This window comes from Leptodactylus fuscus, chromosome 5, assembly GCF_031893055.1.
Source record: "Leptodactylus fuscus isolate aLepFus1 chromosome 5, aLepFus1.hap2, whole genome shotgun sequence".
NCBI classification, from domain to species: Eukaryota; Metazoa; Chordata; class Amphibia; order Anura; family Leptodactylidae; genus Leptodactylus; species Leptodactylus fuscus.
This window is the reverse complement of record NC_134269.1, coordinates 28,830,698-28,856,677: the sequence shown is the minus strand read 5'-3', so window position 1 is coordinate 28,856,677 and position 25,980 is coordinate 28,830,698. Positions and strand designations below refer to the sequence as shown.

Genomic DNA, 25,980 nt, shown 5'->3' with positions numbered 1-25,980 from the left:
GGCCTTACTTTGACAGAAGGGGATGTTCTCCCTGCGGATAGCCAGGCAGTGAGATTGTGACTTTTGGAGAGCACAGAAAGACATGCAATTCCCAGCAGGTCATCATATGACTCAATGGAAAAGAAGGACACCATGACTTTTTATAGATAAGTAATAACTAGATAAGGTATGAAACATAAATGAAATAGTTACTAAGCACATAGTTTTGACCCCACTGGACTTCACTTCCCAAACACAGACTATTTTGCTACGATATGCTGTGAAAACAGGACCATAGGACATTTTGATCTGCCAAATTTCCATTGCTCAGACATGATGCTACGTCCCGGAGGGGTACACAACAGATACACACACATTCGTGGTTGGATTACCCTCTTTGCAGTCATGCTTGTTCTCGTGCAGGGTGAAACCGCTCCGACAGCTGCAGATATAGCTGCCCTGAGTGTTGACGCACTCGTGCTGGCAGCCCCCGTTATCCCGAGAACATTCGTCTTTATCTGTAACACAAGGACAAGGAAGAGATCACCACCATGTATGAGCGCGTGCAGAAAGCAAGACAGGGGAAGAGTTAGGAAAGCTCAGCACAACCCCCACCAACCCCCCACCACCAATACCAGCTCTGCATTACCTGAGAAGCACAGAGGGGGGCACCAGCTAGGACCAGAGAAGCCGCTTGATGTAGTGGGAGGGGGGAGGTCAATGAAGTAAAACATTCAGTGGGTATCTGTCACCCACCATCACTCCGACTCCCAGTTACCTCTCATTACCTTATAGATCCCCCTGACGGCAGAAGTTTCCATAGTACCCCCATTCCCCCCCCACCCACCCACCATACCTACTAATGTACTGATACTTCTTGTAAAAAACAATAAAAATAGATATTTATTTACTAAAATAATAATAAAAATGATCCACGTAACAGTTATTTGCCGAGATACCATTCCCCCCAATCCCAAAAGTCTCCAAAGAGTGGTGGGGCAGACTTCTCAAATCCCTTTGGTAGCAATGTATAATGGGGTGGTGGGCAGTGAAGGGTTAGACAGGGTATAGAGGTTTGGGAGAGGGGAAAGGGAGAATGACGTATACGGGGGGTTGTGGAGGGGAGGGGGCTCTCATTAAGGGGAGCGAGTCTTTTTCGTCGTCCTGGTTTTCATTCGGGGACGCTTCCGGGGTAAAGCCTGCTGCGGCTGCTGTTTCATTTTTTGGAGCTGTAATAACTTCTGTTTGTTCTTCTTCTCTGTAATGAGAGAGGGAGGGGAGGAAAGCGGAAGAAAAAAGGGGGAGAAGAGGAAGAAATGCAGAGGTAGTAGAGGATAGCAGCATAGTAAAGGAACACAAAGAGGAAGGAGGAGAGAGGGAATGTACAAACATCAGGGACAAAGCAAAATAAGCAAGGAACAACATGTGGAAAGTGGGGCCAACGCGTACACATACAATGGGGCGAACGTGTACACATACAAATAACACATAGCATAAAAAGGGGGGATGATGGGGGTGGGAGAAGAGGAGAAACAAGGGGGTAAGGGGAATAGGATCAGTGAAAGAAAGGAGAGGGAGGGATGGGGTAATTGTATCCTTGTTCTGATCCACTATACAGAGTTGAAAGTTATTATCGTGCAGGGCGCGGGGGTCATGCAGCTTAGATGCCAAGCACTGCATGCAGCCGTACAAGGGAAGGGATCGGGCAGAGCGTCTCCAACAGATAGCTCAATGCCCTTCCTCCATCTTGTCAATATTACCAAACTGAACTCATCCTATTGCCTCGGCTATACCCCACCTTGTTCCTTGTAGACCCAGGGTTTCGTTACATAACCCATACTCGGGTCATCAGGTTCCAAGACCCTAGGTAGGAAGTCAGCCATGCTCATCACTATAAGGGTATGTATGTCCATACAGGACAGATACACTGCAGATTTTCCATTTTTGCATCCACAGCAGAAAAAAAACATAAAAAAAAATCGTACAGATTTTTTGTTGTTGCAGATTTTGCAAAGATTTGCTGCAGACGTTACCGTATGAAATGCAAGGGGTGAAAATCCACAGATTAACTTGACACGCTGCAGATTCGGGGCCCCAAGCACATGGCAGAATACTGTTCGGAAAATCTGGTCCATATATCAACTGGATTTCCCTTCTGGCTCCCATGTCCCGTACCATATACAAGACCGGATTTTCTGAATCATATTCCACACTGCAAGTCAATTTATGTTGTGAATTTTTTTTTCTTTAAAGGGAACCTGTCGCCATGATTTTCACCACTAAATACACGGCATGGTCAGGTAAGGTATGAAGTGTCTTTTTAGCTTTTCCTCTGTTATGTCTCCTAGAACCGTGGTTCTGGTGTCACTTTAAAGCAGAGAACCTTTGCTTTAAGATTTACAGGCAGTTAAACACACAGTCAGGAATGGGAGTTATATCTGCATGTGTCTTTAGCTGCCAATAGCGCCACTTCTGTAAGGGTCCACGCACACGAGCGAGTTGGGGGCCGAGTTTATTACGAATGCAGTCGGATGCATGACATGATACGTTCAAGTCTATGAGGCTTCTGGATCCATTTTGGTCTCATAAAGGGACATGCTCTATAATCATCTCTATTATTGGAACAGAATGGATTTGGAAGCCCCATAGACGTGAATGCATCACGAAATAGAGTTGGATGTCATCTGACGGCATTCTGTTATATACTTGGCCCCCGACTCTGATGGGCACACAGTCATGTGCATGGGCCTGAACATGTAACCACACTAGTCTCACAGTTCTATGAGTTGAGATTATTAGCTTTAAAATGACACCAGAACCATAGTTCTAAGGTGCTACAGAGCCCAAGATAAAGGCATCCGAAGGGATCGCGGGTAAATGACAATTTTCACCATAATGGATAGAAAACTAAAAAGGATATTTGATACCTTATCGGACAGTGCTGTGTGTTGTGGTGAAAATTCTGGTAACACGTTCTCTTTAAAGGGATTCAGTCATTAAAATACAATTTTTTCTCCCTAACATGTAAGAATAACCTTAAGAAAGACTATTCTTCTCCTACCTTTAGATGTCTTCTCCACGCTGTTATTCAGTAGAAATCCCGGTTTTATTCTGTATGCAAATGAGTTATCTCGCAGCACTGGGGGTGGTCCCCAGCGCTCAAACAGCACTGGGGGTGTCCCCAATGCTGCGAGAGAAATCTCCAGCGATGCCTTTATCAGTGCCTGGAATGGCCTCTCCCTGCGTCTTCTTCTGGCTCTGACTTCAAACTCCTAGGCATGCGCAGTCGGCTCTGCTGTCGGGCCTCGGACAGATCCGACTGCGCGTGCCGATTTTTTTGTGGCCGCTTACCCCAGCTTACTGTGTACACAGCCACAAGAAAATGGCCACTTACACCAGTTTACTGTATAAGTGGCCACAGGAAAATTACTGCGGGTATGCGCAGTCGGCTCTGCCTGAGGCCCAACAGCAGAGCCGACTGCGCATGCCCGGGAGAGAGGCCATTCCAGGCAAAGATAAAGGCATCGCTGGAGAGTTCTCTCGCAGCATTGGGGATGTCCCCAGTGCTGTTTGAACGCTGGGGCCCACCCCAAGTGCTGCGAGAGAACTCGTTTGCATACAGAATAAACCCGGGATTTCTACCGAATGGTGGAGCAGAGAAGACATCTAAAGGTAGGAGAAGAATAGTCTTTCTTAAGACTATTCCTACACGTTAGGGAGAAAAAATTGTATATTAATGATTGAATCCCTTTAAATCTGATCCACGTCGCTGCTATTGTAAATACTGTGGATTTCTCACCCTCAATTCCACAGCAGAAATCTGCAGCATATACGTCCCACTGTACAGTACGTACCTTAGTGCTGGATTCGTTACGTGGATTTCGTTACCGACCCTAATGACATGTAATGTAGTCCATTGGCATTCTGTCAGGCTCTTCGTCGTTTTGTCGGGAAGAATAGCTCTGTATGCCGTTCTATTCTTCACGTCAAATACGCCAGAATCCGCAATGGCCGCAGATACCGGGTGTTTATATTATTGACACCAAGGATCATGGTGACCTCCAGATCATAGTGGCCCAGCTCATATCTGGTGACTGGTTCCCTTTAAAAGGGCTCTCCGTATTGGACAATCTCTCTTCTTTACAGTAAAATGCACCCCCATTCCCAAAGTGAGACCTAAAGTGTACAGATCGGGACGCCCAGCACTATGTGATCAAGTTCCTTGCAGCGCCACCACAGGGGAAACAAAGCATTACACAGAGTCAGTTCACATCAATGGATTGTCTGTGTAATGTGTGAGTGACTCACTGGCGCCATGTTGTCATGCCGGTCAGGTAATACCGGTGTATTTTGTGTATCCAGAAAAAGATGGTATATTCTCCAAGCAATGCAGAAGGCTGAGCCGTCATCAAGCCAAGCAAAGGTTATATAACTGTCCCCTATAGAGCCCCCTATAGCAGTAAACAGGCAGATAGGACGGGGAGAAGAGCATGCAGGGAGGAGGCTCACCTGAGTAATAAGTCGCCTTGAACCCTTTCTTTGATACAGTGTTGTCAGACTTGAACTCTATCCGCATGTTGTTGTACTGTGAACTGATCACCGGGGGGAGCTCTTGACCACAGAACTTCCCAAGAAGTTTCGAATCTGATGTCAAACCGCTACGAACTTCCACGTAATCATATTTGCAGACCTGGTGGTGGGAGCAGACGTAGATAATAAGAAGCAGAGCACGCCATAGATCATAGTCAGAGGACGCAGGGCCTGTACAATATATATAGATGTATACATAGAACATGGACATACAGAAAAAATCTACAATTTAAGTAGAAAGCAAATGTGGTTACAGGCCAAGAGGTAAGATATCAGTATCCAATATGGAAATCTACCAGTGAGGACTTGGCGCGCCCCTAAACTTTTAACACTTCACAGTACGGTTGCAGATACTTGTTTGACATGGATTTTGGCTTGCGTGTTTTTCTCTAGTCACAGTCAAAGCTGCCCATGAAAACAGACAGCCGTTTGCTGCCATGTGATAAAGGATCCCACTGCATTTATAGCTCCTGGCACATACAGCACTATATCCACTAGCCACCCTTTATACCTAAATGGAGTAAAGTGTAGACACAACATATCGGCAGTGACTTGATACTCACATCATTGCCTTCTGTCTCAAAATGTTGGAAGGTGAGCGTGATGCGAAATTGTGTGGGCGCCACCAGCTGCCAGACGCAGTTCTTGTTCGGTGGGTACTCCTTAGGAAAGCCCGGGCTGCTGATGGTGCCATTTAGCTTGGTCAGGAAGCCACCACAGGTCGCTGCAACATAATGGAACATTCAGAACGATGCGGGCAAGATGCAATGCAGACAACAAGGCGGGACTATGTGAAGACCCTGTGCCCAGAATGGTGCTTATATAATAGTTGGGCATACTCACCCGCACAAGATTTCTTGTCTGGAGCAAGTTCATAACCTGGCTCACACGCACATTTATAGCTTCCGAGCGTGTTCACACAGCGCTGGGCACAGCCACCTTTATTAGGACGGGAACATTCATCAACCTCTGAGGGCGAAAGGTAAAAGACAAAATTTAGTAACAAGCGGCAGACAACACCAAAGGGAATTCCACCATTGCTTGGTGTCTTAGGAACCGGTTTCTTCCCAGAGAGCTAATTTACATCTCCTTCCCAGAATGCATTGCCTGCAAGTCTCCCTAAGCCAGATGGCGTCTCCACAAGAAGAAACAAGAGAGTTACTTACATGTGAGACCTGCCATTCGATATCAGATGACTGACACCCAATTCAGAAAGTTGCCATAGTCCATCTTTATGTCCTGTTAGGTTATGGCTCATCTACAAAGCCCTAACGTCAGACAAGGAGTTGTCACACAGCTTTTCTGGGATTCTGAATGACAAATAAGCCTATTTAGTGTAGTATTGCAGTGCCTGTGATAGGTTTGGATGTAACGGTAACGCTGCCCAATTTGGTGGTTTTCCCAAAAACAGCCATAGCTTAAGACTCTGTTCACACTTCATTTTTTTTCATTACATCTGGAGCATGTACTTTTGCTCTCAGATCCATATTTGATCTAGACAGTTGGCTGAATGCTTGCTTTGCCTACATCTATTCCTGATGATCCTCCCCATACACATGCATGCTTGGCGTGGCCAACCGTACATGTGTTCTCAATCGGGAGAAGGAAATCAGCTACTGACAGACATCTCTGGCTTCGGCTCATCTATCATAAGTACAAGGGAAACTTAAAGGGGTTGTCCATGTTTTTTAAGATAAGATAATCCTTTACTAGTCCCACAGTGGGGAAATTTCAGCATGTTACAGCAGCATAGTAATACAGATACAGGATAATACAGATTAATATATTACAGACGTAGACACACATATGCTGAGAAGAGAAGATATACTAGGAGTCCATAGCAGCTAAGGAACAGAAGAAGAAAGAAGGAAGACTTCAGGATCATTTAGTTCTCTGTGCGGAGTGATCTTCGCTTGGTTTGATGTAGATTATACAGCCTGGTCGCCGTTGGAAGGAAGGACCTGCGATACCTCCTTCTCACACTTGGGGTGAAGCAGACGGTCACTTACAGTGCTGCCAAGTCCCATCAAGGTCTCATACATGGGGTGGGATTTGTTCTCCCGCATGGAGGTCACCACGGACAGTATCCTTCTGTCACCCACCACCTGTACTGGGTCCAGGGGGCTCCCCAGGACAGAGCTGGCCCTTCTGATCAGCCTGTCAAGTCTATTTCTGTCCTTGGTTGATATACTGCTCCCCCTGCAGGCCACACCGAAAATGATGGCTGAAGCAACCACAGAGTTGAAAAAGGCCCTAAGAAGTGTCCCCTGGACTCCGAAGGCCCTCAGCCTCCTGAGCAGGTAGAGTCTGCTGTGGCCCTTTCTGTGCAGCGCCTCCAGGTGATCAGCCCAGTCTAGTTTATTATTGAGGAGCACGCCCAGGTACTTATAGGTCCTGAATATCTCAATGCATGTCCCCTGGATCTCCACCGGGGTCGGAGAACTTCTCCGTTTACTAAAGTCCACCACCATCTCCTTGGTCTTCCCAGCATTAATCCTGAGCTGGTTCTGCTGGCACCATTCAACAAAATCCCAGTTTAAGTCTCTGTATTCCCTATCGTCGCCATCAGTGATAAGGCCAACTATAGCAGAGTCATCGTCATTTTTATGGCCTATGCTTAGGATATATCTGGTCAATGGGAGGCCAACAAGGATCAGCTGTTCAGGGCTGCGTCTGGTCGTGTACTATACGGTGTACAGAGCCAGAAACAGTTAGTTCTGTGCCCTGTATAGTGGCTGGGTGCCAGTACTGCAACTCAGCTCTCATTAAAGTCAATGGGAGCAGAGACCTATTATAATGGTGGTCGAATACTTAACAGGGCACAGAACAAGCTGCTTCTGGCTCTGTACACTGTATAGTACAAGAACTATAGGCACCAGCTGCCCACATATCACACATATTTATGGCCTATACTAAGGATAGGCTATAAGAAAATCCTGGACCACCCAATTAAAATGCCCGATCCTTCCTTCCCCAGACATTATCTGAGAGGAAAGAGTTGGGTTGGACATCCCATATGTCTAACATAAGATAGTTGGCCGGTCCTGCCGAAAATCTCCTTCTCCATCAAAATAGAATCAAGGGAACCCCAATCATTATAATTTCCCACAGGGTTACCATCTTAGGGAAACAAAAAGATAATAAAACATGGTAAAAATAATACAATAATGCTCCAGCCTATATTATGAGTGTCCTGTCACACGGACAATTACATTTACGAGAACGACGTGCTTAGGAAATACAGGCAAAACAGGAAACAAGACATGTCCTGCCAAACCGCTACCGTCTTAATTTTACATTTGATTTTAAGGACTCATTTCCCCCTCCAATAAGTCGTTCCCAGGGTTTGTTACTATAGGAATCTCCTATGATTGTAGAACCTGTGTTCAACTTTTCTACAGCGCCTCCGCAGGAGCAATTGAGCATAACACAGTGTGTGGGAAAGTCAATGAACATTCCATGTAATTCATGGAAGAATGGGGTCCTCCAGGGTATGAAATATTCTTGTAGCCTCTCTTCTAAAGCGAATACATGGGGGAACTGAAAAAAGGAATCAAAGTGAAGGTCCTAAGTTACACCTCCCCCTCCCCACGTCCATACCTTGATGCTATATCAAAGGAATGTTTAGGATGAAATTCCCCTTTAATAGAACATGGCGACCTCATAACTTTGTGGTTACACCCAATGGTGAGATTGTCTTTTCTTCCATAATGACATCACCTCGAACATCAACACTCATGAAACATTGTTGGCGAGAGACTTAGTGGTCAATGAACTTCCTGGGAATATCACCGCAAGAATTTCTGGAGTCACAAGTCTCTTATGACCAAGCTTTTAATCCTAGGCCCGACCTATTACAGAAGAGCTCGAGGAAGTCCAAGCTCCAGCTCACGGAAAAGAAAAATTAAAAGTATAAGACGTGGGAATCTACTGTATACCCAAGGACGTAGCCACGGCAAGCAGAATGAAGACAACCAGAAGAGGATAGTAGTGTTAGGGCAAGTTCACACTGAGTTTTTTTCTGGATGAAAATAATATCTGCTTCAGGAATTAGTAAACTTTTTTTGAAGCATTTTTTATATATACTGTGTTTTTGGCGCTTTAATTTTTACGCGGTTTCTGATGCAGATTTTGCAAAAAAAAACACGTAACAAAAATGGATCATGTTTTTTTTCGCCTTCCACTGATTTGAATGGGTTTTTCAAGGTGGAATCTGTCTGAAAATTGGTTGTCGCTTTTTTTTACCTGTAGCTGAAAAAACTCAATTAGATGAAAAATTTTGGTAGTGACTCCCATTGACATGAATGGGAGGTAATTTTTGAGTCAGATTCTGCCTCAAAATCCTCCTGCAAAACACTTCGTGTGAACTCACCCTAAGGGTGCGTTCAAACGATGTAAAATGGAGCGCACCCGCAAAATTACGGGCGAAAAATTATGCGGCGTATACGCTCGTAACTCCCATTGAAATCAATGGGATCTTTTTGAGCGCGCAAAGTCTGATACGCCGTATGCGTGCTAGATCACGCTCCACTTTACTACGTGTGAATGCACCCTAAAGGTATGTTTACACTGAGTTTTTTGCCGGCGGATTTTGACACGGAATCCACCTGCAAAAAAAAACCTCTCATTGACTTCAATGGGAGCTGCTCGCTTATTTTTTCCACAAGCAGAAAAAAAAAGAAGCAACATGCCCCATCTTGAGTTAGCTGCAGCGTCCATGGCTCGAGACACGCTCCTGTTTAGGCCCATTCATTCGGGCCTTATTCAGGAGAGGGATGCCGCGATGGAATGCTGATGCACTGCATGGGTATCCCGTCATGGTTAGCCGGGCCAAAAAACCACACGGGGGAAAACTTTTTCCGCCATGTGAACAAGCCCTTAGAGTGCATCCAGTAGGGGCAGCTTTATTATACCTTGTGCACCGGTATTCTGGCATGAGAAGGTTTTCGGTCATGTGCGTGACTTACGCCGGAAGAAAACACTAGTGTAGCAGGACTGGATTGCGTTGTGAGGACACTGAAGCCTCGGGGACAGGTGAATATATATATATATATATATATATATATATATATATATATATATTTTTTTTTTTTTTTTCTTTTCACTTTCCCTGGCCTACAAAACCAGACACAGCCTATGGACACATGTGTGGCACTTTTTATTAGAAAGCGGCCATGTTTTTCTCCAACATAGGGAATTGTGAACCATATAGTAGATGGGGGTACTCTAAAATTACTCTTGACACATTGGAGTACCAGCATTGCTCCCCAAAATGGTGACTGTGGAGGTTTTACTGACCTTTGAAGTAGTGGAGCGAAAATCCAGCTTTATTGATGGAGCCATCAGAGACAAATCTGATGAACAGTTTATTGCCCGAACTCTTGAAATCGTCTGGCTTGTCGTAACCACAGTAGCGACCAATCAGAGGGCTGGTTTCCGAGTCGCCATCACGTATCTCCAGGAAGTCGTATGCACAGCTATCGTGTCTCTCAATCTGTGGAATGACGCAGTGTTAGCCATGGTCTGTCTTGGCCATAACCTACATATTACAACTTCACTGTTTATATGTATAGAATTGTCTCTGTATCCAGCTCACATACAGAAGTCTATGGAGAGGGGAGGGTAGAGGAGGAGGCTGTTAAATGGATTATACCATGAGATGAGAACTGGAGGTTCATTTCTCCATTGTACTTTCAACCTTGACCACAGTCACCTCAATGGGAGTGCCGGAGCCATCTTCAATCCACCACCGGTCACCCCCATGTTTAGTCTGGCTCTGGTCAGGCTCACTGCACAGCAGGAAAAAAAGGACGCACTATGTGCAGTGTATGGGTCACTTTAAGTCGGCACGGACGACACATGGATTGATATCCGTGTCATCTGTGGTCTTCACTAACCTATACATTAAAATAAAGGACGGGTATAGGACATGCTCATATTTTGTGACTCATCCCTACAGCCCAGACACACATGCGAAAAACTACAGTTGTGTGTATGGGCCCATAGTACAGAATGGGTCCATGCTTTTATCTGCAATTGCTGACCCACAATTATAGATAAAACCTACGGTTATGTGCATAACATCAGGATCACAATGAGCGAATGCAGACAGGATCTACATGAAAGCAGATCCTGCTCTGATGGACAGGTTACCCATGTATCACATAGACCGCCATTCATTTTAACCCCAGTGCAACGCTATACTCCCCTTGAAGTGCCTGCACTAAAAATATAAAGTGTATGACCAGATGTGGCCTCACCAACCGGGACATCTGATCAAATCCACTTTAAAGATTGCAATTTTTTTTTTTTTTTAACCATAAATCCAAGCAAAGTGGCACACTGAACCGACGGCATACCAATAGCTACTCTAGAGATGAGCGAGTACTGTTCGGATCGGCCGATCCGAACAGCACGCTCCATAGAAATGAATGGATGCACCTGGTACTTCAGCTTTGCCGGCGGCCAGTCGCTTAACCCCCCGTGTGCCGGCTACGTCCATTCATTTCTATGCGTGCGTGCTGTTCGGATCGGCTGATCCGAACAGTACTCGCTCATCTCTAGCTACAACATGTATATCTGTAAGAACTATGTGAATAGAGGACGTGGTTCACCCTGCAGAAAGTCATACAATAGTAGGCTATGTTCCCGACACCACACACTTTCAGAGGTTCCCTCCCCCCATCTTGGTGATGAGCCTCCCGGGCCTCTAACCTCAAAGGACTGAAACACGATTCCTATGTTGTAGCCTTCAGCCACCCGCAGCTTCCATTTACAGTCTTTATTGGGTCTGTAATCATCAGGATAATTCGGAGACTGGATGTGACCTTCATCTTTAGTTACATCTCCGCCACACTCGGCTGCAAGTAGAGATTAAAAAAAAACAAAAAAAAACAACGTATGAAACACCAAACCGAAAACTGGATCTACAATATGAATTACAGAGACTAGATTAGGGTCCAGTCACCATACCTTCATAAACGGCGTGAAATCCTTTCCCAACGTAGTTGCTGCTACTTCGAAACTCAATCCACAATCTACTATCGCTAGATAATATGGAGTCGGGGAGTTTGTCGCCGCAATAACGGCCTGGGGGGAAAAAAAATGGTGACGTATTGGAACGGATTGTGACTATTGTAGAAGACTATTGTGCTATTTTTAATCGGGGGACAGTACCAATGAGCGGAGCTTTCTTCCAGTGTCCATCTCGGACCTCAATGTAGTCGTACCAACATAATCGGCTACGGTACACGTCCAAAGAGGTAAAATTCAGTCTGATCTTAGGGGAAAAAAAGAGTGAGTTAGAACACATGAAAGATTACCAACATATTCAGCGCTGTATAGACATTGTCATCATTCACGTCAATCCTCGTCCCCACCAGGGCCCATAAACTAAATTCCAAAATCACCTCTTAGAGCGAGTGAAAAAACTGGAGTACCCCCTAGCGACCAGAAGCAGTCCCAGCAATGATAACACAAAAATACCGTAACAAGGCTCAGAGTAAAAGCACTGCTATATGGCTGCATACTCTCTACCTTCTCTCCTGGCGTGACGGACAATCTCCACACACAATGCTCAAAGGCCGAGTAGCCATTCGGATACCCCGGAGATGAGAAGTTTCCTTGACTGTCTTGTAGGGTCTCCCAACAGGCTGTAGAGACAATATCATGTAATGTTATTATTTCTATAGCACCAACATATTCCATATCATTGGATGTAACTTGTAGTTCCCTCTCTAGTCACAGTCACAATCCAATTTACCTATATTAGACACGTCACATATAAGCACAAACACAAGGGCCGACTCCTTAGGACACCGCTAATCCTATGACGGGTTTTCGAGGGAATTCCTTCATCACACAGCTCTCTTAGTGATGGAGAAGTTTCTTAATATAGTAAGGACGGAGCAATTCTGCTAAAACATCTATTCAACATGTCTTACAAAAGCAGCAATGTTTACCAAGATGAATAAGGGTTAGGGTTCATGTTTTAAGAATGTAGGGGGATGGAGAAGATGCAGAATGGTGGGAAAAAGTATCTGGAGACTTGGCAATAATGGGGAGGTCATAAAGGTGACAGCAAGGATTTGATGGATCAGGGACAAATGAAAAAGCAAAACCTATTGTAGTGGATACTGCAAGTATACACCATGGTAGTATGATCTCTGACCACTATAGGAGAGGAGAGGTGTACACCCAAGTAGGTCACTTATAGACTTCAGTCTGATGGGTGACGGCTGGTCAGGACAGCGACAATTTACTATAAGCTGGCGTAAATTCTACCCAAAATCTATGCCAGTTCCTGGATAGTGTAGATTTAATATCTGCCGTATGGTCACGTGTGGGAGGACTTCGCCAGAACAAGGCCCGAGCACTTGTGGAGCAGACAGTGGTGGTGGACACCAGCGCGCCGGGGACAGGTGAATAGGTTTTATTATTTTACAGTTCACCTTCCCCGGCCTCCAGGCCCAGAACTGAAATTCCAGGACAACCCCTTTAAAACTGGCGTACCCCCATAGTACCTACACAATTAGAACAGAAAGTGACCAGTCTCTCCAAGGACTGAAAATGGAAAAGTGAAACAAGGCCTCTGATTGGTCGCAGTGAATGGTTGGATTGCGACCGCTTCCTTTCATAGATTTTGTGGCAGATTTCTGAGAAACAAATCAATGAATAAGAACAAGGATAAATTTAGTACGGCCACTTCCCAGTATAGAAGAGGTCACATGAGGAGGAAGCCGGGGTTACATGGACCGTCTAATTACACGTTCCCTGTGGTATAGCGCTACCACCCTCGCCTATTACCAGAAGACATCTCTCTCTAGCTTTCATCCCCCACCTTACTGCGGTCTGTCTCCCCTCTTCATGACATCACATGTAACTTCCAGATGTCGCACAGATGTTTCTACCATTGCAAAAAACTGAAAGATGAACTGCGAACGATTAAAGACGAGCTAAAGGATTAATCAATCAAATCTGATCCCGGGTATGATGGTATAATACATGGTTAGATAGATAGATAGATAGATAGATAGATAGATAGAGGTGAAACTGCTGTCATGCACAAGACAACAAAAAAACTAAAAGCTGTTGAAAAGTGTCTTTCCAATGACTTTTCATTGGTATAATCAATTGCAGAAATTCATGTTAACACACATATATATATATATATATATATATATATATATATATATATATATATATATATATATATACACACACACACACACACACATATATATGTATGTATATGAATATATATATAGCAATATAGATGTACTGCTGAACAATATAAACCGCGTCATTGAACTACAGCGTCAAAATTCACTGTTAAAGGTGTTGTCCTGTTTCAAAGAAAAACTATATATAGGTAAGTACACTTTATACAATATCGCTCCTTAGTTTTTCTTTGAAAGCAGACAACCCCTTTGGTGATGCAAGTACTATGGCTATCAGATGTCCACTAGGGGTCTGGTATTGTTTGTTTTGTTTTTTTGGTTTGCTTGTTGCAGGGGAATTTTGGTATTACAAGGTGGATATGTAGCTGAAAGGCTTTCCATGTAACATATGGACTACTGCGAGTTGGGTATTGGATTTATTCTATGGGCACCATTGTTGCGGTATCCTACAACCTGTGGTGCCCATACTACCGGAACATTAGGCATTTAGTATATAGGCAGTTATGATATAAAGTACAGTATAAAAACAATGAAAAAAAATGGGCCTGAAACGCGTTGCACCACACCGCAACAATGGAAGATAAACCCAGCCTTACTGCTGCAAAGTCAGAGAAGAACACAATGCGGCAGCAATCCATCAGACTCCGTGCGAGTGGTGCTGCCGGCTCAGCAAAGTCTGCACCGGAGTTTTAATGGCTGCTGATAAAACGTGAGACTTAAAGCGCTCCAAGATGTTTCTTTTCAGTGAAACACAGCTATCGAGCTGAAGTAAAGCAATCTGTGTGACATGGATAGCTGAAATACCATGATATCCTAGAGAGAGGAATCTATGTCATGCAGCTTGAGAAAACACAACAGCATGCCAGGGCCCTTCACTGAAATCTGACGGCTAGAAGCTGGCAGAACATGTCCGCCAAAAACCAAACAGAAAAACATCTGCACATGTTTAAGCAGGGGGTGGGGAGCAGCAAACAGTCCGTGTGGTGGGGTGCAGGTGAAGTTCTGCTGTATACCTAGAAACTGTGTTGGGAATTTGGAGTACTAGGGAATTGCCACTAACAGAGCAAGGGTCCCTGTCCCTATAAAATTGTACAAAGCTTTAATTTGAATGAGAATTATGTAATTCTTCATTCCACCATCGGGGGTGCTATAGGGAAACTAAACACTTATTGCCAGGTTTCTTCACAGACTGCAGCTGATCGTAAGTGGTCCTTGCACATGGACATCCAGTAATTGTCATTGACTCCTTTAAGTGTACCTGTCAGGCTCTTTGTAGCAGTTCAGACAGCTCTTTTACACTGCACACATGTGGTAATTTCAAGTTCAATATAATGCCGAACACATGTTGTGAGATCCTGCCAACTGGCCAGGACACCGAGCGGCAGGCTCCAGATCCAAAAAGACCAAAAACACAGGATTTCTTTTGGCTTCAGTAGAGGCTGCGAGCGAAGGGTGGAATGACGGCATACAGATGCCAATATAGGTCATCTGTGGTCACCGACTGGCTGCATGGACCAATGCAATGTCACACATTTATGGGGGCAGGCAGCATCCCGTGAAACACTGTTATATAGTCACCCTATACTGCACAAAATTTAAGGAAAATGTGTTTTTTTTTTTAAATTTGCACTTTATATTTATTACAGGGATTGCAGGGGAAGCCTTTAAAAAACGGAAGCCAACTCGGACTCCAAAGTCCTGGAAACTAGACTGTCATATTAGGTAGATCTATTCCAATATTAGGGGGAATTAGGAGGAGTAAAAACACAATTTTTTGTTCAACTTTACCCAGTTTAAGCCCCACACACTGCTTTTCCTAAAACTAGTTGGGGCTATACAGTCCAAAAAAATTTACGATTATTTCCTCCAGAAAACTGGTGCAAATAATGGCCAGCTCAGTGCAAGGACCAGACATCTGCAGTTTTTAGTAATTTTGGCTCATCTTACTCCACACGTCCAGTTATAAAGACTGTTGTATTATATGTCAGTCTTAATAAAATGGCCCACTATGTCTCCCCATACTGTTTTATAAATACATGAAGAATCTGCAGCTGCATCCCCCTCCTCCCTTTCAACCCATCTTATATCACGACATGGTTTCCATAGACCAGGAAGCGCGAACAACCTTTATATTCACGTATGCAAAAACTTATGCAATATCTATATTTTATAGGATGTATATGTGGCATCCACTCAAGAGATTCTAGCGGCCGATACCAAAAATCTCCATTCCTCCTAGACAGGATGGGGTTACAAGCACAGTATACAGAGTCGCACTGCCCTGGCACTTCTAAACACCGGCTGCTGCGGACACATAGTTCCTGCCGTTGTCAGGGAAACTTCCACAGAGAGACATAAAGACATCTTGTACGGGGCATGACTGATGGGCATTAGGAGAGAGAGACTGCGGGGCAAGACTTAGGACTGGCGCAGATGCCAAGGACAGACACAAGTGTGGGAAAGAAAACACAAGCTACCAGCTATGGACACAGCGGGGCGCTTTTATCAACAGGGCAATAAGAATGTCATTTACTAAGAGGAGACGTTAATTTACATGGAGGGCAATATGGCGCAGGGTACAAAATCCGTTTTCGCAGCACATTTCACTTCCTTACACTAGATCAGGCCTGTCCTATACGGATACCAGGATTTTGTTTTAAAAAATAGCGCTAACACAGAATAAGTGACTTTACAGGAATTACCATGACCATCAGGGACGTTGTGACTTTAATTGTATGACACGATTTTTTGCAACCAAAAATTGCCATGTTACCCCAGCCTAACGGTAAGGACGTACATTTGGGTTTTTGGATGTTTTTGATCGAGACTGCATTGAAATTACCATCAGTCCTTTATAGGTTTTCACCCTTTAGGGAGCCTTCACACGATGCAACGCTGCGCTCATTCTGATTGTAAAAACACGTTCAGAATGAGCGCGTAAAAAGCAGCTCCCATTGACTTGAATGGGAGCCGGCATACGTGCGCTCCCCATTGAAATCAATGGGAGGCTTTTTTCCCTATGCTTTCAATGTATTACGCGCGTATCACATTGAAAGCAATAGAGAAAAAAGCCTCCCATTGATTCCAATGGGGAGCGCACGTATGCCGGCTCCCATTCAAGTCAATGGGAGCTGCTTTTTACGCGCTCATGCTGAACGTGTTTTTACGATCAGAATGAGCGCAGTGTTGCATCGTGTGAAGGCTCCCTTATAGTAGACTCCTGGTTTTGGCTTCAAAAAGTGCATCAAGAAAACCTGGAAGTATGGCCTTACCCTAAGGATGCCCTTATACAGAGCGTCCTGGACACATCCACTATATGCTAAATTTCTGGCTACATCTAGACCCCTACCAATCCCAAGAAGGGGAGACGGTTTCCCGCTGCTGATAAAGCAACAGGCCGAACATGCCGCCACAGCCATCTCTGGCACTCCCATAGAGAATAAATGGAAAGTATAAGGGCGTCCTGACAGTCCCCTATAGCACTTGTGGCAAGACGCCCTATATATATATATATATATATATATATATATATATATATATACACATACACACACTCACCAGCCACTTTATTAGGTACACCTGTCCAACTGCTCGTTAACACTTAATTTCTAATCAGCCAATCACATGGCGGCAACTCAGTGCATTTAGGCATGTAGACATGGTCAAGACAATCTCCTGCAGTTCAAACCGAGCATCAGTATGGGGAAGAAAGGTGATTTGAGTGCCTTTGAACGTGGCATGGTTGTTGGTGCCAGAAGGGCTGGTCTGAGTATTTCAGAAACTGCTGATCTACTGGGATTTTCACGCACAACCATCTCTAGGGTTTACAGAGAATGGTCCGAAAAAGAAAAAACATCCAGTGAGCGGCAGTTCTGTGGGCGGAAATGCGTTGTTGATGCCAGAGGTCAGAGGAGAATGGCCAGACTGGTTCGAGCTGATAGAAAGGCAACAGTGACTCAAATAGCCACCCGTTACAACCAAGGTAGCCAGAAGAGCATCTCTGAACGCACAGTACGTCGAACTTTGAGGCAGATGGGCTACAGCAGCAGAAGACCACACCGGGTGCCACTCCTTTCAGCGAAGAACAGGAAACTGAGGCTACAATTTGCACAAGTTCATCGAAATTAGACAATTGAAGATTGGAAAAACGTTGCCTGGTCTGATGAGTCTCGATTTCTGCTGCGACATTCGGATGGTAGGGTCAGAATTTGGCGTCAACAACATGAAAGCATGGATCCATCCTGCCTTGTATCAACGGTTCAGGCTGGTGGTGGTGGTGTCATGGTGTGAGGAATATTTTCTTGGCACTCTTTGGGCCCCTTGGTACCAATTGAGCATCGTTGCAATGCCAAAGCCTACCTGAGTATTGTTGCTGACCATGTCCATCCCTTTACGACCACAATGTACCCAACATCTGATGGCTACTTTCAGCAGGATAATGCAATGCCATGTCATAAAGCTGGAATCATCTCAGACTGGTTTCTTGAACATGACAATGAGTTCACTGTACTCCAATGGCCTCCACAGTCACCAGATCTCAATCCAATAGAGCATCTTTGGGATGTGGTGGAACGGGAGATTCGCATCATGGATGTGCAGCCGACAAATCTGCGGCAACTGTGTGATGTCATCATGTCAATATGGACCAAAATCTCTGAGGAATGCTTCCAGCACCTTGTTGAATCTATGGCACGAAGAATTGAGGCAGTTCTGAAGGCAAAAGGGGGTCCAACCCGTTACTAGCATGGTGTACCTAATAAAGTTGCCGGTGAGTGTATATATTATATATATATCAAAATCTGTGTGTATACTATATTAATACTAGATAGAAAATGGATAGATAGATGAGAGAAAATATATATATATATATATATATATATATATATATATATATATATATATATATATAGAGAGAGAGAGAGAGAGAGAGAGAGAGAGAGAGAGAGAGAGAGAGAGAGAGAGAGAGAGAGAGAGAGAGAGAGAGAGAGAGAGAGAGAGAGAGAGAGAGAGAGAGAGAGAGAGAGAGAGAGAGAGAGAGAGAGAGAGAGAGAGAGAGAGAGAGAGAGAGAGAGAGAGAGAGAGAGAGAGAGAGAGAGAGAGAGAGAATGAGAATAGATAGACTACCTGGACATTGATACAGCTTCCTGGCCTGTGCAATATCTCCAGCACTGAGTCTTGTTCTTTGTCCTATTGATGGTTTCACTCCATTCACTTTGTATCTTGGTTCAATTGTGTCCAAGTTAATTCCCCTGTAATAAATCCAGAAATGAGGATTAAGAACAAAACTGAAGGAACTCCAAGGCCTCCTGCACATGGCTAAATACAGCATGGAAAATCAGAAACCAGAAATTCTGGTCTAAATATGGTGCGAGAGATAGCCCACAGGTAAGTACGAAGCCCTAGTATCATAGACTAATACGATGCCTGGAGGCCGGGTCTCTAGAGAGGATTCAGGTCAGAGAAATCAGCCATTGCACGGACTGGACCCTATTTGGCCAAGTAGAAGTCATTCCACCGAAACTAAAAGGCTTATCCTCACCTAGAAAAGGTATTGCGAGCATAGTGCATGATACTGTCAAAATCATAAGTTTCATCTAAATAGTTTACTTCTTCTGGCTCCATTTTCAGGAAGTTATACTCCTGTCCTGAGGAAAAAAACAGTCAGTTAGATAGATACACAGGAATGATACGCCTCTGAGGAGCATAACCACCAATAAGAAACCAGCAGATGGCAGGCTCCGCCCCTGAGGAGTCTGGTTTCTCTATAACTTATTGGTTTTAATTTCACATTTTAAAAAAATGTTGCCATCTACTAATGCATGACTAGATGCACCCTAAAAGTGCTGCCCAATAAGCTCCCAGATATATCTTCTCTAGTACCCGGTTGAATGTTATCACGGATGATAGTAACATGGTCGTCTCGGTCCGGTCTTGTGTGTTCATGCCAGAATCCTATCACGTGACCCAGCTCATGAACAACAATCCCAAATTTATCACAGTTCTTTCCGATGGATATGGCTTGTGGTCCTGCCCCGCGTCGGCCCACATACGAGCAGCATCTGGAAAAGGAAATCGAGAGTAGAGTCTGGATTGAGGAAGGGTCACTTTAAAGGCAGAGCATACAGGACATGTACAGCGGATTTGGGGACGTTACCCGCAGGGTCTGTACGTGAAGACGATGTAACTGTCCTCCTCAGTCCTCTCAACAAACGTGACACAAACATGCTTCTCCCAATGCCGCATGGCTTGTCTGAATATTGCTTTCTGTGATCCTGCAATGGACGAGGCAAGGAAAGACCCAAAAAGCTCATTTTAAAAGGATGTCAAAGCCACGGTAACAGGTAAAAAGACAATTTTTATATGGAAATTTTTGGTTTGTTTGGCAACTGATTTTTTTCTCTACAAAGACGAAATCCATAGAGCAGGCACATGGAAACGAATGGCATATTGTTGTTCTATGCTCAGGTTTGTCCAGGACTGTCATACTGTAATTCACTGCTGTATAGGGCATTAACTCCTGCCACATCCCCATATGGGCACCAGATAGGACAACAATGAAACCAGGAGATAAAATAATGATGGCGCCATTTCTTGTACCACTGCTACTTTCTTTAGGCTTCCCTGGTTTTCTAACTTTAGTCTTACACATCTAAAGGTCTCCGACACTCACCAGTGAAGTTCCCATTGACGACAAAAGGAATAATGCCATGTGGCCATACTCGTTCTGGTCGAGAGGTAGCGGCTCGCCTGCCACGAGAGACCCGTCTGTCTGCCCGAGCACGTCTGCCTGTCCTTGACGATGAACTATTCCTTGCAGGAGAGGACACTGGAGGGAGACAAGGACATCAGATATCAGACACATAGCAAGAGCCAGGAAAAGACAGACAACACATTGCTGCAGAAGGAAGACGATACAGGGGACAGGCAGAGGTTCAGGCTTTCGGAGAACTAACCATTTTATGTATTTTATTTATGCAGTAGGATTATTGTTTTGTTTTCTTGTTTTTGTTTTCTTGTTGTTGTTATATTTTAATTATCATATGAGGATTTGACTAATTACTTGTGCAACAGGTGCACAAGTAATTAGTATGGATATTTAAACTTGCTATTTCTCTGGTAGCGTCAGACTATGATTAAGGGGCTACAATAACACCCCGAAACGCGTCAGTCAGACGTCATTTCATCTCTGCCATCATGCATACTTGTATTTGATTTTATGGAGCGGCTCATGCTCCGGAAAACTTTTTCATAATAAAAGTTACGTTTTATACAAAGGAATAGATGCTGGATTTTTTCAATTCATGGACGCTTGAACCATTTTATGTAGGCTCTTCTGATATGTCAGAGAATCACGTAAGCGGTTATAGGATTATACATCTAATTCTTTTAATATGTCATAGATACAGTACATGCTAATACTCTGGCTACCAATAAGTATTTTGACACCCATGCAAATGAAGATATCTGCAGTCGTGATGTACGTCATTTTGACATGGGTCCGCCTCCCCGACTGACACTGAAGACCTCGACCCATTATGTCCCATAGTGGCCCCTGCACACAGTATTATGCCCCATAGTGGCCCCTGCACACAGTATTATGCCCCATAGTGGCCCCTGCACACAGTATTATCCCCCATAGTGACCCCTGCACACAGTATTATGCCCCATAGTGGCCCCTGCACACAGTATTATGCCCCATAGTGGCCCCTGCACACAGTATTATGCCCCATAGTGGCCCCTGCACACAGTATTATGCCCCATAGTGGCCCCTGCACACAGTATTATGCCCCATAGTGGCCCCTGCACACAGTATTATCCCCCATAGTGACCCCTGCACACAGTATTATGCCCCATAGTGGCCCCTGCACACAGTATTATGCCCCATAGTGGCCCCTGCACAGTATTATGCCCCATAGTGACCACTGCACACAGTATTATGCCCCATAGTGGCCCCTGCACACAGTATTATGCCCCATAGTGGCCCCTGCACACAGTATTATGCCCCATAGTGGCCCCTGCACACAGTATTATGCCCCATAGTGGCCCCTGCACACAGTATTATGCCCCATAGTGGCCCCTGCACACAGTATTATCCCCCATAGTGACCCCTGCACACAGTATTATGCCCCATAGTGGCCCCTGCACACAGTATTATGCCCCATAGTGGCCCCTGCACAGTATTATGCCCCATAGTGACCACTGCACACAGTATTATGCCCCATAGTGGCCCCTGCACACAGTATTATCCCCCATAGTGACCCCTGTACACAGTATTATGTCCCATAATGAACACCCATGAACAATTATTATTATTATTATAATGTCACGCCCTGACACTATTCTCTGCATCACTCTGCACTAGATCTATTCCGATGAAGGTCTAACGACCGAAACGTCAAAACACTGATTGATCTAGTTTGCCTCTTCCAATCATTTCTTTGCATTGTGTCAATGGCGTATCTTCTATTGTATGTATTATATGTTCTATTGTTCTAATGTTCTATTGTAAAATAAATCACTATACCTTTTCAACACAAATGGTGTGTGCAGCAAAATTCATCTTCGTCTGATTACGTGGGTCGGAGGACCCTTTCTTGCTAGCACCAAAACTCTACTTATCTAAAATACGAATGTGCGGTACCACTGTTATTTTGAGTCACATGACCCGGGACGCAGGTCCCGGTCAAGTGATATCAGACAAGTTGGGAGACCCACAAAACTGGGAGATAGAGACCGACGAGTGCTGGCCAGAGAAACCGCACCCAACCGATGGCTCACATACACCAGGAGTTTCACCAGGCATTCGGGAGTGTTGTGTCGCTCAATACCATCCGTAAGGAAGCATCTGCTGGGGTCTACCAACTATTCAATAGGAATAAATGTTGTTTTTCTATTCTACCACAGGTGTCCAAATACTTATTGGTAGACCATGTACATATCTAATCTGTGTGGGTCAGACACCCAGTACACCCTTACTCAGTAGACAACAGAAGTCACAGCACAGGCAACATAGTGCAACTTGGCTCCCATTCACATGAAGCATGGCTTGGAAAGTTTACAACATATGGAGCCATATGCTTCCGAATCGGCGATCTCTGGTGCTCCCATAGAGAATGAATGGAGCAGCAGGCTCAAGCACAATGTATCTATGGACCGTCTTTCTTGGATTGATGGGGTCTGAGTAGTTGGACCCCCACCAATCATAAAGTTATCCCCGACGCTATCGATAGGTCATAACGTCTAAAATTGGTCCAACCCCTTTAAGAACCTCAGCCTCTTAATTCTGGCCCATCTCATGCCAGTAGTCAAATGGATAAAGATTGGGATAGGAAACACCGGTCTTAATAAGTAGCCCCCACCATGTTTTTGCCAGACCTCTATCGATCTCATTCCCATCAATATCAAAATCCTGAAAAACCCCTCGAAAACCGAGCTCACATTTGCTTCATGGCTTCAATCCGTAATGGAAATCACGTCACAATGACAGATTGGTCGCGGTATCCCATTGAACCTAATGGATGCCATTAACATAAAATGGGGTCTACCAAGGATCAGTCACAGATTCCATAGCTTTGGTGCAGAGAATATAACTGCATGTCGATAGAGCTTTAGATGTGAACATAGCCTTAGATATATTAGCCGACTGTGTTCCAATGTACAGGAGGTTCAATTACCAAATATTACATGACAACAAGTCCACGTCACCATGCACGCTGCCAAGCACCTGGGACTTCTCTGATAAGGACAGGATGGATAGAATATTGTTGTCCCTCAGGTTATTATGCTGACGAAGCAAGCAACGTACAATGTTTGTGTGCTTTCCTGTCCTCCTACCTTGACCTCGCTTATCAGGACAAGATTCGCAGAGCCAGGACACCCTGTCCAGAGGTACAGAATTCCTGCAATGCATTTCCTAACAATAACCTCTTCACCTACATACTGTATACAGCACATAAGAGGTTAATGTGTTTTCCTCACTTGCACAGCAAACCTATTGGGGGCACTCTTCAGAAAATTCTTGCGCTCTTCTACGTTACGTATGCACTTTAAGGAGTATAACAGACATCTTGCCATCTGTTTCGCTCTCGGCAAAAGCACAAACTATGTCAGAGATGACTCTGCATCTATAAGGGACCGAAGAGGATAATAAATGGCTACGCACGGTCACATGACCATCTGGACGAGGAATGACATTTTCCTACAGAGTACTCACGCCATATGCCCTTCAGATGCTTACAAGCATATTACAAGGATCAAGGAACCCTCCATAAAGTGTAAGTACTAAAGTCACCCACATGAAGAACCTTCTGCATGGTATTTCTCGTTTGGTCTTCAGTTTCCAGGATAGGATGTAGCCTTTTCACGTTGAGGTCGGCCATATTAGCTCTTAAGGGGATGGTTTTTGTGTCATGGTCATGTACCTCTCCATGAGTCAATCACAGGTAAAACATCTCCTAAGTAGAGACAATCTTAACCAAATTTACGTCTGAAGTGTGAGAAGCCAGGAACGTGTCACACAGGTTTTTCATTGCTACACTTTATCCATATGAAAAACAGAGTAACTTTGCAAATAGCTCCCATTAAAAATGTCCTAACGTTTCGTGACTAAAGCATCAATGCAGACCTTTGTATCTCCACGGTAACAGACAACAAGCACTGTGTAGTCTGATCCTGCAGTCACGCTCCCTTCTAACTGCGCCCTATTTCCTAGTAATATACCAGATGTACTTAAATGGGAGTCCGTCACCAGAACCCAGACCTGCAGATATCTAGGTTAGGGTCCTCTGAATCAAACCCTATGTACTTAGTAGGGCGTATGCCTGCAGAATCAATGTGTCTCCTACTTCTTCCTTAAAGGGAGTCTGTCACCAGAACCCAGAATATCAATCCAGCCTCGCAGATAGATAGGTTAGGGTCACCAGAACCCAGAATACCAATCCAGCCTCGCAGATAGATAGGTTAGGGTCACCAGAACCCAGAATATCAATCCAGCCTCGCAGATAGATAGGCTAGGGTCACCAGAACCCAGAATACCAATCCAGCCTCGCAGATAGATAGGTTAGGGTCACCAGAACCCAGAATATCAATCCAGCCTCGCAGATAGATAGGCTAGGGTCACCAGAACCCAGAATACCAATCCAGCCTCGCAGATAGATAGGTTAGGGTCACCAGAACCCAGAATATCAATCCAGCCTTGGAGATAGATAGGCTAGGGTCACCAGAACCCAGAATATCAATCCAGCCTCGCAGATAGATAGGTTAGTGTCACCAGAACCAAACAGTGTTTTCTCCTTGATAATTGTTTTCTCCGCTGCCAAGATATCATCATTTTTGCCAATATGCAAATGAAGTCTTTGGAGCAACAAGGGCATTGCCATTGCTCCAAAGAGGTAAACGGCAGCACCCTCATTGCTCCAAAGTGCTCATTTATATAGTGACAAAAATGGTGATCTCTGTTCTTACCTCTTTGTTGTATGTCCCCCTTCTTACCCCTATGGTTCTTTGTATACGGTTTATGAAAAACTAATAAAAAAAAAAAAAAGGGGTCAAAAACATCAAATAAGCAAAACCCAGATTGATTCAGGTCACCCTATCCCATCTATCTGATATGCTGGGTTTTGGTGACAGACTCCTTGTAAGGAAGAAGCGGGGAACAAATAGAAGGGAGTAAGTATAATCAGACTACATGCGGTTTGATTGTTGTCTGTTAACATAGCGACACATAGGTCTGCTTTGACGTTGCGAAAACAAAATTTGAGAAAATTATGGAAACTATCGGCAAGGTTCTAAGTTTTTCCTAACCAATTGATGAATAATAATGATGCAATAAAGTAGCCATGTTAATGGTAATTTTTTTCATTGCGATTTTTTTTTTTTTTTTTTTTTTTTTTTTTACTAGGAAGTCGTGGCAACTACTTTATTTTTACACCGGCTATAGTAGTCGACACTCTACTATGAGGTTTCGTATACTGTCAAATTTCCACCTCCTGCAAGATCTCTGGCACAAGTTCACATTACAACCTTTAGAAAACACTGACTTTTTTTTGTTTCTTTTGTCTTCTCTCTTGTAGGCGCCACTTGAGAAAATCTTGTGTTTGTGCTGATTTTGCAAACTACAAATTGCTGCCTGTCAGCTATATCATATCCCTAAGATCCGCACTTGAGCGATAATCCCTTGTGTCGTTTCCCCGGCCAAGTACTCTTTACAAGCTTACGCCGACCACTTTAAAGC

The 25,980-nt window shown here is 44.3% G+C and overlaps 1 protein-coding gene across 1 annotated transcript in view; it reads right to left on the bottom strand.

Moving 5' to 3' along the window:
• The window catches only part of BMP1 (bone morphogenetic protein 1), a 61,414-nt gene that overhangs the window by 10,184 nt on the left and 25,250 nt on the right, over positions 1-25,980 (bottom strand). Inside the window, exons 3-16 of the mRNA XM_075272710.1 lie at positions 20,419-20,574; positions 19,903-20,020; positions 19,629-19,807; positions 19,288-19,393; positions 18,873-18,997; positions 12,106-12,221; positions 11,746-11,848; positions 11,542-11,658; positions 11,284-11,429; positions 9,868-10,063; positions 5,413-5,538; positions 5,133-5,293; positions 4,489-4,669; positions 372-497 (exon numbers count right to left, since the gene is read on the bottom strand). Coding sequence (XP_075128811.1) covers positions 372-497; positions 4,489-4,669; positions 5,133-5,293; positions 5,413-5,538; positions 9,868-10,063; positions 11,284-11,429; positions 11,542-11,658; positions 11,746-11,848; positions 12,106-12,221; positions 18,873-18,997; positions 19,288-19,393; positions 19,629-19,807; positions 19,903-20,020; positions 20,419-20,574 — 1,956 coding nt within the window. The remainder of the gene's footprint in view (positions 1-371; positions 498-4,488; positions 4,670-5,132; positions 5,294-5,412; positions 5,539-9,867; positions 10,064-11,283; positions 11,430-11,541; positions 11,659-11,745; positions 11,849-12,105; positions 12,222-18,872; positions 18,998-19,287; positions 19,394-19,628; positions 19,808-19,902; positions 20,021-20,418; positions 20,575-25,980) is intronic.